The following is a 17,013-nucleotide window of genomic DNA, read 5'->3' as shown; positions in this document are numbered from 1 at the left end:
TGCATCTGGATATTCAATGACTCCCACACCATTTGTTGTTAAGACTACTCTTTCTCCATTCAACTTACTTTGTATCTTTGTTGAAAATCAACTGAGCATGGATGTGTGGGTCTATTTCTGGATTCTCCATTCTGTTAAGTGAGACACAGTTAAAGTTTTTTCTAATAAATATATATTTATTTTTAATAGGAATTTTTAAAGTGCTAGCTTTCCAATCTCAAGTTGTAGCTTCTTCTCTTAAATTACCTAGTCCTTGTGATTATGTTTGCCTAAAGTTATATTGCATAAACTCACTCTAAAATGCAAACATACAATATATGTCACAACAAGTATCCTCATTTGTAAAACATCTTATGAGATGTTTTTATGACTTGCCATTGAAATATAAGGCATTCATTTTAAAGAACATTAAAAAGTACAGTTTCTTTTAGACTTCATTAAATAGACCTCAATGCAGACAAATATGCTTTTTAAAACTAAGACATTTTAAGAGTAGGGCTAGTCTAACTATTTAACTTGGAACTAATACATAGATTCATCAAGTCCCCAGGCCCTGTGGAATTTCAATTAGCTACCTGCCAAGAGCCACAGATAGCATAATATAGCTGTATAGAGGAAATACCATCTGCCTTTGTGAACAAAAATCACTCTAGTATCTGCCTATGGTTCCTCAGAGCTCTCTTGATATTGCCAATATTATACCCATGGTTAAACACAGCGAACTTCTCTGAATGTCCCCAACTGCAGAGACTATAGGGAAGCCAACACCACAAAGATTCACCAATAACATTGATTATGCTGAGGGTGCATAGCACAGTTGACCACACTAAGACATCCATAAACAAATTCCCTAAATTGGCAGAAACTACTGAATTCTTGCCAGTTCCTGTGATAAACAAGACATCTAACTTTTTCCAATTACTTTGTTTCTTCTTCTTTTCTAATCAAGGAAGCATATAATATGAGCATCATTAATGCCAAGAAGAAACTTCCTATATCTCCCATTACCAAGGAAAAAACCCCAGAGTTGATATCAGATGTATAAGTGGAAATGAATTAGAACTATGGAGATTGAGAGATTGTTATCATGTGGTGAAAATATCCTTTCTCTTTGGCATCTAGTCCCGCAAGCCATGTGACTTATGGGTAAGTTTTTTGTGGCCACCTCCTCATTTAACATGGTCTTCTATAGAGTCCTATATGTCTATAGGATCAATTCCAGCTTGAACCAGGTGAGTAACGGGCCATTATTGATTCTGACTCCTGTTCATCTTAATTTGTAGTCAGCAAGCCAGCAAGTTAGAATAGCATAGCAGAACGCATACGTCACCTGGGTTTGAGGTATTAGTTGCACATCAGAATCTACCCTAGTTAGTTTAAGAAGGAAAGCATTAATTTCAGGATTTTAAAAAGTTTCCGAAGTCTTTGTAAGGGTCAGAGAAGCAAACTCTAGACTAAGCTTCCAGGAAAAACATCCAGAACCACATATCACAGACTTGGTCACTTCATACCGACTCTAGCACAACTGGGAAGTTGCTACTATCACCACTGACCCAGCACATGCTGCTTTTGCTCTTGATTGTACCAATAGGATGGATCTTCATGCTATATCTGTCTCTTCACATAACTCTTTAACTTTTGTTTCATAGCTTGATTATCATGCGTCTCAGTATTATTTTCTTTGTATATATCCATCTCAGGGTTTGCTAAGCTTCTTGAAAATACACATGGATGTTGCTTGTCAAATTTGTGAAGTTCATGGATGTGATTTCTTCAATATTGCCTATATTTCATTCTCTCACTCCTCCTGGGGCTTTAATTACATATATATTAAAACTGTTTGCTATGTTCCATATTTCTCTTATGTTCTCCATTCTGCTCTTCATTTTATTATTTTCTCTCTATATGTTTCAGTTTGAATATTTTCCCTTAACCTGACTTCAAATTCATTAAATCTGTCTCCTGCTATGTCTAATCTGCTCTAAAAGCTCATCCAATGAGTTCTGAATTTCAGGTATTAAATTTTACATACATCTCTAGAATGTCTTTTTGGGGGGTCTTTTAACTACAATATCTATATCATTTCTGAGTTTGTTTTATTCCTTGATTATCTGTTAGTTATTTTTTCTTATTTCTTTGAACACTTGACCATTTTAATTGTGTGAATAAAGGGCTCAACTTCACAGCTTTTCTTATCTCAAGAATTTTATCTATGTACTTTTTGTCCAATGCCTGCAAACAATATTTTAAAAAATATTTTGCTAAGTTTTTATAGATGTCTACCATATCAACTATTCATTATCACTGAAATTGGACCTCAAAAAACTCTCTGTTTTAAATTAAAGTATCATTTCCCATCAGATTTGTGAAACCTAAGTCCAAGTTTGTTCTCCATTAGGAAAGGCGCCTGAAATCTATGGAGAAGGGAGACTGTGAAAGGAGTTGATGCTCTAAGAAATTATCAAAATCTGAAAAGGGTGTCCATATGGTATTTATTCAAAAAGTATCTTCTACTCCATCACTATCTGATTCTTTAACTACTATGGCTTCTTGATTACATTAGCTGATCATCTAGAGATGGAGCAAGAAGCACAAAAGTAAGATGAAGTGGAGAAAAGTGGAAAAGTGCCTGGTCACTTTTTGTTCATGCCTAAAATGTACCTCAGTTTTATAGGTCATCAGGTTTTATTTTTAAAACCACATTTGAGTACATGTGTCCTGATGTTTATAGTAGCATTATCAACAAGAGCATTATCAACTATGGAGAGAGCTCAAATATTCATTCATCAACTGATGAATGAATAAAGAAGATATGGTGTGTGTGTGTGTATGTGTGTGTGTGTGCATACACACACACATATACACACACAGTGCAATATTACTCAGCCAATCAAAAAGAATGAAATCTTGCCATTTGCAATGATATGGATGGAGCTAGAGTGTATTATGCTAACTGAAATAAGTCAGTCAAAGAAAGACAAATATCTATGATCTCACTCATATGTGAAATTTAAGGGGAAAAAATATGAACATATGGGAGGGGTGTGAGGGAGAGAGAGATATAAACCATAAGAGTCTCTTAATGATAGAGAACAAACTGAGGGTTGATGGAGGCAGGTGGGTGGGGAGATGGGATAGATGGGTGAAAGACATTAAGGAGGCACTTTTTGTGATTAGTGCCAGTATTGTCTATAAGTGTCAAATCACTGAATTCTACCCCAGAAACCAATACTGTACTGTATGTTAACTAAATAAAATTTAAATAAAATAACATTAAAAAATTAAATAAGACCACATTTGAGATTTTAATTCAATATTGACAATTAAGACTTAGACTTCATTTTTTAATGCTTTGTACATCCATATACTTGTTTCCATAGTTAGATTTCTCAGGTAGAAAGAAGATAGTGAAAATAGTACTATATCAGAAGGTACTGAGAAGAAGAGGGAAAAAAATGCCCAAGGCTTATTAAATACATCACGTCAACAAAAGTTACTGAGTACCTACTACATTCCAAGCACTAAAAAATCTGCAACAGTTGCAGGTAGTGGTGGGTTCAAATGGAAGGTGAAGGTATAACGGAGTTGGAAGGGGTGTATGTTATACCAAGATGAATAAGATGGGGTTCCTGCTTGCATTTGTGAGGCGACATAGATTTCCATAGTGAGCCATAACCATTGTCAAGTCAGGGTTATGTACAAGGGGTAAGGGAGAACCAAGAATAGATTGAATCTGACCAAGGACTAAGGAATACCAAGAAAGTCTTCCTGTAGCAAACATTTAAGCTGAATCTTGAAGATGAATGAGACTTAGCCAGACAAAGGAAGCAGAAGCATTCTGGGCAAAATCAACAATAGCAGGAGCAAAGGCACAGTCAGCAAACAAAAGGTTGTACAGTGCAATGGCAGAGGTAGAGCGGAAGTGGGTTACAAGGAGTTTGACATTTCTAAATTGTAAAGTATGAGGTGGAGTGTGTCAAGAAAGGAGGCTGGAAAGGGAGCTGGAGTTCATGTTATTGAGGACCTGGAAAGCCATGCCAGGAAGTTTGGCCATTATTATAAGCAAAGGGTGCTACAGAGGTGTTATCATCAAGAGAGGTCATAACCCAAATTGCATTTTAGATATAGCATTCTGCCTACTGTTTAGGAGGAAAAGTTCAGAAGGGCAGGATTTGACCACCCAGCATGGATGCAGAGAAAGCCAGTAGAGTGCCATTGCAACAGTCCAGGAACAATGGCCAAGCCCAGGGTAAGAGAGAAAATTTCTAAAGCTGGTAAATAGCTATGGGGGTGAGAGAGTCTGAAGAGGAAGTTAAAATAAGTTTCAAGAAAAGAGTGTCAATTTATTGGAGGGAAACAAAAATTCCCATTTTGGACATAGACTTTAAGGTATCTATAGACTTTTAAGTTGATATAATCAGTATGTAGATGGATAAATGAGGTTCAAGAGAGAGCTGTTCAAAGATGGGAAAAAAGAGTGGGCATCTGGGTGGCTTAGTCAGTTAAGCGTCTGCCTTCAGCTCAGGTGATGATTCCAGGGTCCTGGGGTTGAGTCCCACATCAGGCTCCCTGATCAGCAGGGAGCCCGCTTCTGCTACTCTCCTTGCTTGTACTCTCTCTCTTTCCCTTTCTCTCTCTGCCAAATAAATAAATACGTACATAAATCTTACAGCATATAAAGATAGGTAAAAACATAAGTGGGATTAGGAGCCAGTGAAGTTCTGAGAGAAAAGGAAAGAGCAAGGACAGCAAGTGAGGAAACCAGGGTTTTAGGATGGTGCAGAAGATGACAAACACATAGGCAGACTAAGATATGGCAAACAGAATAATATTTTAGAAGCTGAAACAATATTTTAGAACAAAGAGTACATGGCCAACAATGAGAAATGAAGCAGGGAGGTCTACTAGCCTAAGGATGGAAGAGCACTGACGGGATTAGGTAATTAATTGAGGTCACTGGTGACCTTGGGGAGAGGACAGGATCTTGGTAGAGTAGAGAAGTCAGAAGTCCTGAGAAAATATAGATTATTCTTTTAAATGGTTGATATAAAAAAAAAGGATAGAGATTAGGGACTACCCAGGAGCTAGAGGATGACTTCCGAGAAGAGAAGGTTTGATTTGAGTAAAAAAGACTTAACCATATTTACAGGCTAGAAGAAATATTCATAGGATAAGAAAGAAAAATAATAATAAAAGAAGATAATCAGTAGAAGCAAGCTCCTAAAGTGGTTAAATGGGTTAGAGGCCCAAAGACTTGGGGAAGGACTGGATATGAGCACTTAGAAGGCATCACATCTTGCATCAGGAAGAGAGTGGGTAGACTAGCAGAAGACATAAGGACACAGGGTGCCGCAGGAATTAGGGATCTATTTCACAACTCCATGACTTCATTTTATTGATAAAATAGAGGCAGGTTGTCTCCAGGGGCTGGAAGGGGATGGTGTGTGGCATTAGGTTCCAGGTACTGAAAGGACTGGTGACCTTTTGAAACGGTCATTAAGAGGAATGGGGAGAACTGGTGAACAAAGGATAAGACTAAGGTCTCTCACATGGCCTTGAGAGTCCAGGTAAACTTAGTAGCACTTGGCCACCGGGCAAGGGTGCAGAGAAAGTAACTAAGACAGACCTGGGAATAAAGTTCCCCAGCCATGGTGGAAAAAGCATGCTAAAAAATCAAGTACACAGCTAACAGAGTGCTTTAGGCTGGATGCTAGGGAAGGGCTGGATTTTCGGGGATCAAAGAGTGAGCTTTGTGGTAGCAGGAGAATGAGACTTCCATTTCCCTGCTTTCCTCACTGCTCTGGGAAGAGTTCTCTAGTTGGTACAGCATCCATTACCGATAGAAAACCAAAATAAAACAGAGAAGGGGTGAAAGAGAGTGAGAAAACTCATTATTTCAAAATTCCTTTAACACTTTCCTTAAAAGGCATGAATCACATAAATCATCCCCAAAAATCCTTTTTAAATTCCAAGACTAAGAACAAAATTATGGTTAAATGTTTAATTAATGTTTATTATAGCTAGCATGTTAGTTTTAGAAAGGTCAAATTTATGATACAATGAAGTAATATTTTTCACATTCTGTGTGTCTATTTTATAGTGCATTGGGGCTCAAAGTATAATAAATATCTTCTATTATTTTTGCAAGATTCTTGTATGCAAAGCTATGTAGGGCCAAGATAATATTGAATTTCAAGTCAAATGAACTGGCATGAACCTTAGGCAAATATTTCACTTTATCTTTCAGGACTTCAGCTTTTAGACTTGTAAAATGAAGGATGGGGATAAATCTCCAAGTTTTCATCCAGGTTAAAAAAAAAAAGAGCATAATTTAGTATTTTAAATTACTATAGAATTGATAGGATTAATTCTTTTCCTTTATGATTCTAGCTTTTGTTTTTCCTTTTGTTTCTAGCTACAACTTATTGAGCCTCAGTCCCTGACCAGGAACACAAACTCTAATGATAATACCATCTCTATGGGAAATAGAACATATTTTGCATCACAATTTAGTTTATGTTCCACCATTCTCTGCTCATATTTACTCTTTGGAGGCTTCATCTCCAAAAGTTCAGAGACATTTGTTCACCATCTTGTGACCATGGGTCTCTGAGGAGACGCCATATTATATTGCTTCCAGAAACCAAGCCCCTGATTTCTGTGGGTGGGTACTCCACAGCAACCACTACACATCTTGGATTTGTCACTGAAGATAATATGATAAAATGCTAATAGAATGCCTGAGATGCAGGAACACTTCATAGAGTATACCCAATACACTGAACAGCAAGATACATGGGAAATAATCAAAACACAGCATTATTCTTGTTCCCCATTTAGATATTTCACTCGCCACTAGATGAAAACTAAGCAGAACCCATGGTTCACCCTTGGGTTACACAGGGTCTTACAGTCACTTTAAGTCACAAAATATAGTTAATCAAATTGCTCAGTTCTAAGAGATTAATCAACTCTTTCCTCTTTATTCAGACAATGACCTCTCGTTTTATTCCTTAGATGTTTAGACCATCAGAGTCCATGGGTAGGAGGGAGAGGGAACAATCTGTATATTGTGCATATAGGAGAGGCCAGCAGAGTAGTCATTAGCCTGGTGACTGACAATGTCCCCCAGTAAACCTGGCAAGTGGTTAATGCTGACTCTTGCCCTCCTATAAGTTTTGTTGTCTGGATTGCCAGCTGGGAAACATTCCTGGAAACATTCCCCTGATGTGGGTCATTAACATTTTCCTTTGTCTAGCTGCTTCTCTTCCATCTATCGTGTTCCCAATTAGGGCTCTTCTACCCCACATTTGGAGGGTCCCCTCCCCATTAGCAGAAGTCCTATTGGGAAGAAAATCTCAGGCAGGCTGCCTTTGAAAACAACCCTGTGCTACTATGCAATGATTTCTTAAGCAGGGCACACACAAGATTGATAAATAGTAAGTATTTCATGAGGACCTTCCAGGTTCCATTTAGAATGTAAGAAGCTGGAAAGAATGTCACCTCCCACTTTAAGCACAAGGAAAAGCTATATCCGAACTTTTCTCAAATCCAGGACTGAGGTCACAGGGCAAATAAACCTGAGATTGAAAGAACGGACGATGTTTCCAAGGAAAGAGGTAATACAGAAACTGACTTATTTGAGACAGAGCACCTAAAAAAGTCAAGGCCACTGTATACGTGGGAAAGAAGATTGCTGCTAATACTCTGTAATAAGTCAACAGTTAAATTTTTTGTAATTTGCTGTTGTCATAAAGCAGGGAGTATAGAACCCATGGAAGGTAGAGACACAAGGGAATTTACACCCTTTTATAGGCTTTTCTCCACAGAAAGCTCAAAAAAATAGATTGGGGTCAAAGGAGGTAAGCAGAGGAAGATTCTTAAGTTAATACAGGTCCAAGAAATGAAAAAAAAAAGCCCTATGTAATTGGCTAACTCTTGGTTTTGGCTCAGGTAATGATCTCAAGGTCATGAGATATTGTTCCCCACCTATCTGGGCTCTGTATTCAGTGGGGAGTCTGGTTGAGATTCTCTCCCTTTGCCTTTCTTCCCACCCTCTCTGTCTCTGTCTCTCTCTAAAAATAATAAAATCTTTAAAAGAAGAAGAAGAACAAAGCCCTACAGAATAAAAGTCACTGGGGGTGGGGAGGGATGTAGAGCAGGGAACCCACTGGGTACAAGTGTACACCTATTACAGCTGGGGGAAAAGACAAAAAACAAAGATACCCTCCTCTCTTGGGGTAACAGGGGAAGCTCTCTCCCACACAAGAACCACTAAGACACAGGACAGAGTTTGTCTGCCATGGTGAGGAGGCCAAGATCACGAGTAGGTTCTGGTCCCAAGACCAAGTGAAAAAACCTGCCTGAGCCTATTGCTGAACCAAGAAGGCAGAATGCCTCTCCCTTATCAGACACAGCCCATCAAGTGTCTAATAATAATCTACTACCGGGCAAGGAAAACCAGTGGCAAGTCCCTCTGAGGCACAGGCTCACAGGGAAAGCCTAAAGCCTACTCCACCCTAACCAAAAACACTAATTGCCAAATACTGAAAATAGCTGCTGAATGGATAAACAGTGATTAAAGCACAGACTACTACTCAATAATAAAAAGGAACTAACTATTGATACACATAACAAGTTGGCTAGATCTCAAATGCATTATGCTAAGTGGTAAAAGCCAAACCCAGATTTCCACATACTATATGGTTACATTTATATGACATTCTAGAACAGCCAAGTACAGGGACAGAGATCAGTAGTTGCTGAAGGCTGAAGGTGGATGTGGCGTGGAGCACAAAGGGCAAGAAGAATTTCTGAAGGCTGATGAAGCAGTCTGTATGTTGCTTGTGGTGGTAGTTACATGTCATGCATTTGTTAAAACTCAGGGAACTATACACTAACTAAAACAGGTGATTTTATTGCATGTAATTTATATCTCAGACATTTAAATTAAAACAAAGAATTTCATTGAAACTAAGAACTTTTGTTGATCAAAAGCCACCATTAAAAGAATGAAAAGTCAAAGAAAGAAAGCAAATAGAATTTGCATATGGAATATATAAAGAGCACACAAATGAATAAGAAAACACAGACAACCGAAATAGAAAAATGGGCAAAAGTCTTGAGGGGACATTTCACAGGAGTGATACCCTAAGGCTCAATATGCATGTGGAAAGATGCTCATCATCTGTTCTGAAGGAACAGGTCCTTGTTGAAGGACCACTACACATACAGGAGACTAGCTAAATTTAAAGATTGGCGATATCAATGTTGGTGAGGATGTGGAGCAACTGAAACCAGCGGCAAATTTGTATAACCACTTTGGAAAACTATTTGGCAGTATTTACTAAAGCTAAATACCCCTGATCTGGCAATCCCACTCGAAGTATAAATCCTATAGAAATGAGTGCATATGTCTACCATAAGACATGTTCAAGAGTGTTCACAGGCCCATTATCATAATAGCAAAAACCTGGAAATAACATGAATTTCTATTAACATGATAACCTATAAATAAATTGTGGTATATGTCTATATATGCATGATTTGAGTTATATGAAATTCAAGAATAAGAAAAACTAATTTATAGTGATGAATTTAGAATAGTGGTTATGGGTGTGGGTAGTATATGCTAGGGAGAGACATGAGGGAACCTGAGCTGCAGGAAATGTTCTCTTTTCAGCTCAGTGGTTTTTACATGCGGCAGTATAAATTTGTAAAATTTCATTCAATCACCCACTTCCCTTTTCTGTTCTTTACTGCATGTTTACCTCAATGCAATATAATCAAAAGAAAATAATCCCCCACAGCAGAGCTAAAAGTCTAATGATACTGTGCACAAAATGAATATAAACAAGACTCTGGAGTATATAGAGACTTGTCCTTGTCCCTGACATGTGTGTTTCTTATCGGCTGCAGATGGAGAAGAAATGTGCATTAGCTCTATAGTCCATGGTAGGCAGTTCAGGCTTGATGCAGCTTCTCTTCCTTCTAGATCCCAAGCTTATGCAATGCCCAATATAGTATCTTTTTGTTTGAAAAAAATACGGAGTAGGCATTTCTCCTCTAATGTTTTAAAAGAGACATTTCTTTTTACATGCTGTTAATTGCTGTGGTATAACTATTAATTGCAGGTTATTTTTTTTTTCTACCAATAGAATAAAACTTCTTGTGCCATCATTCTCCTACCATGTCTTTTATCAATAAATAAAGGTTTGCAGGGGTGTCTGGGTAGCTCAGTTGGTTAAGCATCTGTCGTTGGCTCAGGTCAGGATCTTAGGCTCCTAGGATCAAGCCCCGAATTGGGCTCCCTGCTCAGTGGGGAGCCTGCTTCTCCCTCTGCCTGCCGCTCTCCCTGCTTGTGATCTCTCTCGCTGTCAAATGAATAAATAAAATCTTTTAAAAAATAATAAAAATATATAAATATGTGTGTACTTTAATGTAGATATGCTGTACCTCAACACAATTTGTTTAATAGTCCTGCCAAGGAAGGCTATATACACCTCAGGCCTTCAGGACTCATGCACCAGTGAGCAGTCTGGGGAATGAAATTATTCCCAACACAGCAGCCATCTTTGTTTTCAATTCTGCCATGGAGGCAGATCCTCTGGCTTCCTGTGACCATGAAACACTAGTCCTCAAGCTCCAACTGCAGGGGTTCCCCACTAACCTCTCCAAGCCATCCCGGAGACCCCCTCATTGGATCTGAGGAAGAGGAATGCCCCATCCACTCCACCTTTCACTTTGCCCATCAAGCTCCCCCCAACATATCTCTTCACAAATCTTCTCTCCTCTTCATAATTTTACCTTTTTTGACATCTTTAATGTGAATGAGAAGTCCAAGAGTGAGCTCGAATCAGACTCTACTCTCTAGTTACTTTCTGCATTTTCATCCAGCACCTCTTAAGTAGCATTTGTAGTTCGTGTTGGATATCACTTAATCCAAATTTGAACATTGACCTGTCATGATAACTTCCACTTGAACCATAAGAAATTGTTGATTGTTGACTACTGTTGATCTAAAACAATTGTAATTTCATATGGTTCCAACTAAAAGTTTTATTCAAAATAAAAGTTTTATTTTTTTATTTTTTTTTAAAGATTTTATTTATTTATTTGACAGAGAGAGATCACAAGTAGGCAGAAAGGCAGGCAGAGAGAGAGAGGAGGAGGAAACAGGCTCCCTGCCGAGCAGAGAGCCCGATGTGGGACTCGATCCCAGGACCCTGAGATCATGACCTGAGCCGAAGGCAGCGGCCTAACCCACTGAGCCACCCAGGCGCCCCAAAATAAAAGTTTTAGAGAAAACTGAACTTCAGGTTGGGTTTGAGCAAACAGGACAGTGGGTTCTTAAATGAATGCCAGGGCAAATCCCTAAACACCCTCAGCAGAGCATCTCACCTTGGCTTTCAGAAGTGCACACAGTTCCTGCTGCTTTCTCCTGTCCTTAGCCAAAGTGTCCTCCATTGCGTGTGTTGCACAGGCCTCAGTGAGGGTCAGCACAGCCTTCTGGATAAAGTCTCTCCTGTTCTTATTCCAATTTGATATCAGGATCCTTCGCTGCTCCCTGGCAAAGCGATATTGATCACAATATTTCTCATGTTCCACCTGAAAAGAAAACAGATGGCAAACACTTATGAAGCTGAGACTATGCTTTATGTCATTGCTACAAAAAATGGATAAAGTGAATCATAACCAGTAATTTTGAAAAATCGGAGACAAATATCTTAATAGTGAATGCAGCAACCAGGACCAGGTACAATTCCCCAAGTTCTGAGCCTGTGGCTAACTGGTGACTACGGACCAGTTGTTTAATGTTTGTAGGCCCTTAGTTTCCTTGTATGGGATGGAGTCTGATTAGGCAGCCCTAAAACACCTTCCATGTCTACATGGAAGTGAATTTATTCACAGAAAATATTACTTCCCTTGTATATAATTTCAAAAATATGCCATCTGTAATTTAGTTTTGGTATTTTAAAAATTACTTCAAGTGCTTCACTTAGACACATGCTAATAAACATAAAATGCTACCATAATCTCCAAAACTCAGTTTGCCCTTGATTACTGATATATTCAGGTTTTAGGATGTCTGAACTCAAAGGAATTACAGCAGTCATATTAGTTCTTCCCATCCTGCAGTCCTGTTGGACATGATATTCTCACATGGGTACTGGTAGTTCCTGCTGGCAGTGAATCCCAACCAAGAAAGATCTCAGAGTCTTGAGGGAAAGTCTTGAGGGGAAGAACAGGAATGGAGATTGCCTGAGTCATTTGAAAAGCCTTTGTAGTGATTCTGAAATGTTCTCTATATGAAGTTGTGCCTTCTGAAATTGAGAGCCACTGACCCTCATAATTCTTTATCTTGCCAGTATAGACCACATCTCTGAATTTATACATTATTTAGCCCCTAAGTGGTGTGAGAAAAGAATCAAGCAAGAAGGATAAGGTTGTTCTAAGATAATAATCCAGGTATGGTTAATTAGGTACATGATGAAACAGGCTATGCATTCAATTAAACCAAATATTAGCTGCTAAAATATGTTGTGGAAACTTCTGAGCTTTGTTCCCAAAAGTCAAAAATATACTAAAAATCTCTAAAACACTAAGAAAGGAAGCATATACCATGCAGAAATGCATACTAATCAACCCATTGTAAGAAGTGAATACAAAAATCTTTATCATGTTAATAGGTCAATACAAAAAGTTAAAAATCATAACTGGTCACAAAAACAAATAGAATCAACAGGGAATAAAAAGAAAGATCTAATTTAATAAAACTTTAAAAAGATAGAGTGAATTATTTATTATATAACATGTTTTTTATATAATAGGTATCTGCTATAAAATAAAGATCAAAATTAAAACAAATAATCATTTGGTGGGGGAATCGGGGATAGGAGAGAAGGGTCATACTAGATGTGTGACCTTTGCTTCAGTTTCTTTATCTGAAAAATATAATAAAAATAGTACTCTTTCATCTACTTCTGTGTGTTATAGAAGTTTACTCATGACTGAAATAAGATACATTCTATACACATGTTGGTACTATTGTTACCTGCTTATTTAAAATAATTACAAAATGTAGAGTATGTAATAATATTTTATAGCATGGCCCATTTAAAAGTTTACATGTGTTTGTTTACATATATATTTTAAGATGAGTCATTGTAAAGTTAATTGGCAACATGATAACTTCTGTTTTCTTGTCTTTGTGGTCTTATGAACTAAAGACCCTTCTCAGGGAAATTTTAGTCATGACTTTGAGTTCTAATTTGGGGCATTTGTATTTCAGATCCATCTAGGGTGATCAAGTGGAGATGATGTTGTGGGGATGATATAAGTAAGCACCAGCCCCCAAGGCAAGTGCTGCCTTCCCCATGACTGGAAGGGCTACGATGTGACAGGCTCTGCAGATAGATGGGTAGCAGGCACCCCACTTTCAGGCAAGAGCCAGAGATTGCAGAACCTCTGAGAGCGGGCAGGTGAATGCACAGACACCTAGAGGTCAATTACGGGCAGAGCAACCCAGGAAGTCATAGTAAAGATCTCTCGGGCAGGTAAGCATAGAAGAATGAATGTTGCCTGAAGGGTTCTCTACATTCTTATGCACCATATGACTTGAAAAATGGGAGACTTTCAACTTATATCTCTATTATTTGAGAGAGTGTAGGAAAAAAAAATTTTAGAGCACCATTCTAAAAATATAAATTTTGTCTGGTAATTATTGACCACTAAAGCAATTTAACTTGCTGTTATATAGGGTCCTGTACTCACCAAATCATGCCTAGATCTGTGAGGAAAGTATCTTTGTAACATGTTCAGATACAGAGTTCTTCTGTTACAGAGCTCTCCAGGATACTGATCCAGAACAGCCTGGTAAATCCAGTGTTCTTCTTCACTTAACTGGAAGTTTCTAGAAGCAAGAAAAGTGTCACAACACATTGTTAAGCAATCACCGAGTTTGAGGGAACTCAAACTGCTCAAACTATTAACAAATGGTACTGATTATATAAAATGAAGTCTGGGGTTGGTTTTTTAAAATACATTATAGCCAAACTATATGTCTGCTATAGAAAAGGTTTTAAATCCTAATACGATGGGTTCTTCAATCCTTTATTGGTCTTACCACAAGTTCCAGGCATAATTTCAAGAAGTTTGCAAAGTGACATAATATTTTTAAAATATTTATTCTATCCTCCCTATAAGAATATTTAAAAATTCACAATCAATGAGTGAAATAAATGAACATTGGGAAATAAAACATACAGACTAAAATGGAATTTTTATTCCTGGAGGAAAACACAAATGTACACAGTTAAATGAACGATTTTACAAAGGAAATTAAGGCCTGAGGAAAGCACTTATTTAAGGTTTCACTTTAAAACAAGTCTAAAATTATCATTAATTTACTCTCTCAACTTCTCGTGTGGTAGGATTAAGACTAGATAATGTTAGTGAGAAGATTACCAATGGCATTAGATTTCAGATCACTGAAGAAATCATTTGTAAACAGGACCTCTTCAAGGCCCTACCTAGTAACATGTCCACCCCAGTCCAAAATGCCTTTTTCATTAAAGGGCACTCCTAGGCACGGGCCTGGTTTGTGTTTTACATAAGGTATATTAGCAAAGCCCTATGCAGAGTGGAAAGGGTGTGATATCAGCTTAAACTCTAAACTGAATTAATGCCTCTATATTATTCTGGGTTTATTTGCATATTGTTATTCTTGTTTAATAAATTGGAATAATGAAATACAAATGCAATCAGAGTGAATATTATTAGGAGCAAGTATTTCTTTGATCCAAGATGGAGACTTGCTATTGTTTATTTCTACTATACCAAAGATCTTTTACTTTAAAGTTAATAGTGCAATTCAAAGAATTCATAATATATCTTCTATGCCCTTGAAAAATACTTGACAATTTAAAATGAATAAAAACCTCTTTAAATCAGTGATACTAATGGGAATTCCACTGTCCTCATATCGTACAAAGTTACCTGGTTTTTGTAAAGTGTTTCACTATTCTGGTAAGTAGCAAGAAAAAATAAATTCTCTTTCAAAAAAGATAATCTTCACTAACAGCTCTATAATGGGAAGAAAAAGAGGCATGGAGGTATTTTACCAGAAGAAGCATACTCCACAGTTCTTCCATATGATATAATCTATTGCAGAGAAATAATTTGAGACGAGTTCATTCATTGAACACACTGAGTGTATTGCTTCTGTCTGAATCAGGTATAAATGTATCGGCATTCAAACAAAGCATTTCATATAGGGGTATTAAGTCTGTGGAAACACTTGCCTAAGTGTACTTGGCATTTAGAACACCCTCAAGACTTCATGGGTAATACCTAAGGTCCTCTCTCGAACTCATTTTGTTCACAATAACAAAAATGCATTTTAATAGCAAAGTTGGCCACATAAATTCTCTATTACTACACCACAAGTAACAACAACAATAAAAAAATAGACCTGCGGTCCATGTCTTCATTTATGCTTTTAAATTATTTCTCTAATCACAGGGACTTGAACATAGTTTGACTTTCCACTTTTAATTACAAATGTGTATGTATGTGGCAGGGTATGCTGAGGAGGGGAAAATAACAGATTTGAGGTAAATAAATTGTCCATTTTTTGTTTGTTTGTTTGTTTTAATTTATTTTTTTATTTATTTTCAGCATAACAGTATTCATTATTTTTGCACCACACCCAGTGCTCCATGCAATCCGTGCCCTCTATAATACCCACCACCTGGTACCCCAACCTCCCACTCCCCGCCCCTTCAAAACCCTCAGATTGTTTTTCAGAGTCCATAGTCTCTCATGGTTCACCTCCCCTTCCAATTTCCCCCAACTCCCTTTCTCCTCTCTAACTCCCCATGTCCTCCATGCTATTTGTTATGCTCCACAAATAAGTGAAACCATATGATAATTGACTCTCTCTGCTTGACTTATTTCACTCAGCATAATCTTCCAGTCCCGTCCATGTTGCTACAAAAGTTGGGTATTCGTCCTTTCTGATGGAGGCATAATACTCCATAGTCTATATGGACCACATCTTCCTTATCCATTCATCCGTTGAAGGGCATCTTGGTTCTTTCCACAGTTTGGTGACGGTGACCATTGCTGCTATAAACATTGGGGTACAGATGGCCCTTCTTTGCACTACATCTGTATCTTTGGGGTAAATACCCAGTAGTGCAAGGCAGGGTCATAGGGAAGTTCTATTTTTAATTTCTTGAGGAATCTCCACATTGTTCTCCAAAGAGGTTGCACCAACTTGCATTCCCATCAACAGTGTAAGAGGGTTCCCCTTTCTCTACATCCCCTCCAATACATGTTGTTTCCTGTCTTGCTCATTTTGGCCATTCTAATTGGTGTAAGGTGATATCTCAATGTGGTTTTAATTTGAATCTCCCTGATGGCTTGTGATGATGAACATTTTTTCATGTGTCTGATAGCCATTTGTATGTCTTCATTGGAGAAGTGTCTGTTCATATCTTCTGCCCATTTTTTGATATGATTGCCTGTTTTGTGTGTGTGAGTTTGAGGAGTTCTTTATAGATCCGGGATATCAACCTTTTGTCTGTACTACCATTTGCAAATATCTTCTCCCATTCCGTGGATTGCCTCTTTGTTTTGTTGACTGTTTCCTTTGCTGTGCAGAAGCTTTTGATTTTGATGAAGACCCAAAAGTTTATTTTCGCTTTTGTTTCCTTTGCCTTTGGAGATTCATCCCTGGGCTACAAGGATGGTTCAACATTCGCAAATCAATCAATGTGATAGAACAAATTAATATGAGAAGAGAGAAGAACCACATGGTCCTCTCAATCGATGCAGAAAAAGCATCTCTCACCACTCTTGTTCAACATAGTATTAGAAGTCCTAGCAACAGCAATCAGACAACAAAGAGAAATAAAAGGTAACCAAATTGGCAATGAAGAAGTCAAACTCTCTCTCTTCACAGATGACATGATTCTTTATATGGAAAACCCAAAAGACTCCACCCCCAAA

General features: G+C 37.8%; 1 protein-coding gene across 4 annotated transcripts in view; it reads right to left on the bottom strand.

Annotated features, from left to right (window-relative positions):
• Window positions 1–17,013, bottom strand: part of CCDC148 (coiled-coil domain containing 148) — a 208,370-nt gene that overhangs the window by 157,802 nt on the left and 33,555 nt on the right. For all 4 annotated transcript variants that reach the window (XR_009351940.1, XM_059167279.1, XM_059167278.1 and 1 more), the window contains exons 7-8: window positions 13,774–13,912; window positions 11,401–11,607 (exon numbers count right to left, since the gene is read on the bottom strand). Coding sequence is in view for 3 of the 4 variants with exons in the window: in XM_059167279.1 (XP_059023262.1) it covers window positions 11,401–11,607; window positions 13,774–13,912 (346 nt within the window). In the remaining variant the exon portion in view is untranslated. The remainder of the gene's footprint in view (window positions 1–11,400; window positions 11,608–13,773; window positions 13,913–17,013) is intronic.

This window comes from Mustela lutreola, chromosome 3 (genome assembly GCF_030435805.1).
Source record: "Mustela lutreola isolate mMusLut2 chromosome 3, mMusLut2.pri, whole genome shotgun sequence".
Taxonomy (NCBI): domain Eukaryota; kingdom Metazoa; phylum Chordata; class Mammalia; order Carnivora; family Mustelidae; genus Mustela; species Mustela lutreola.
Note: the sequence above shows the minus strand (reverse complement) of the source record. Positions and strands in the feature narration are given on the sequence as shown.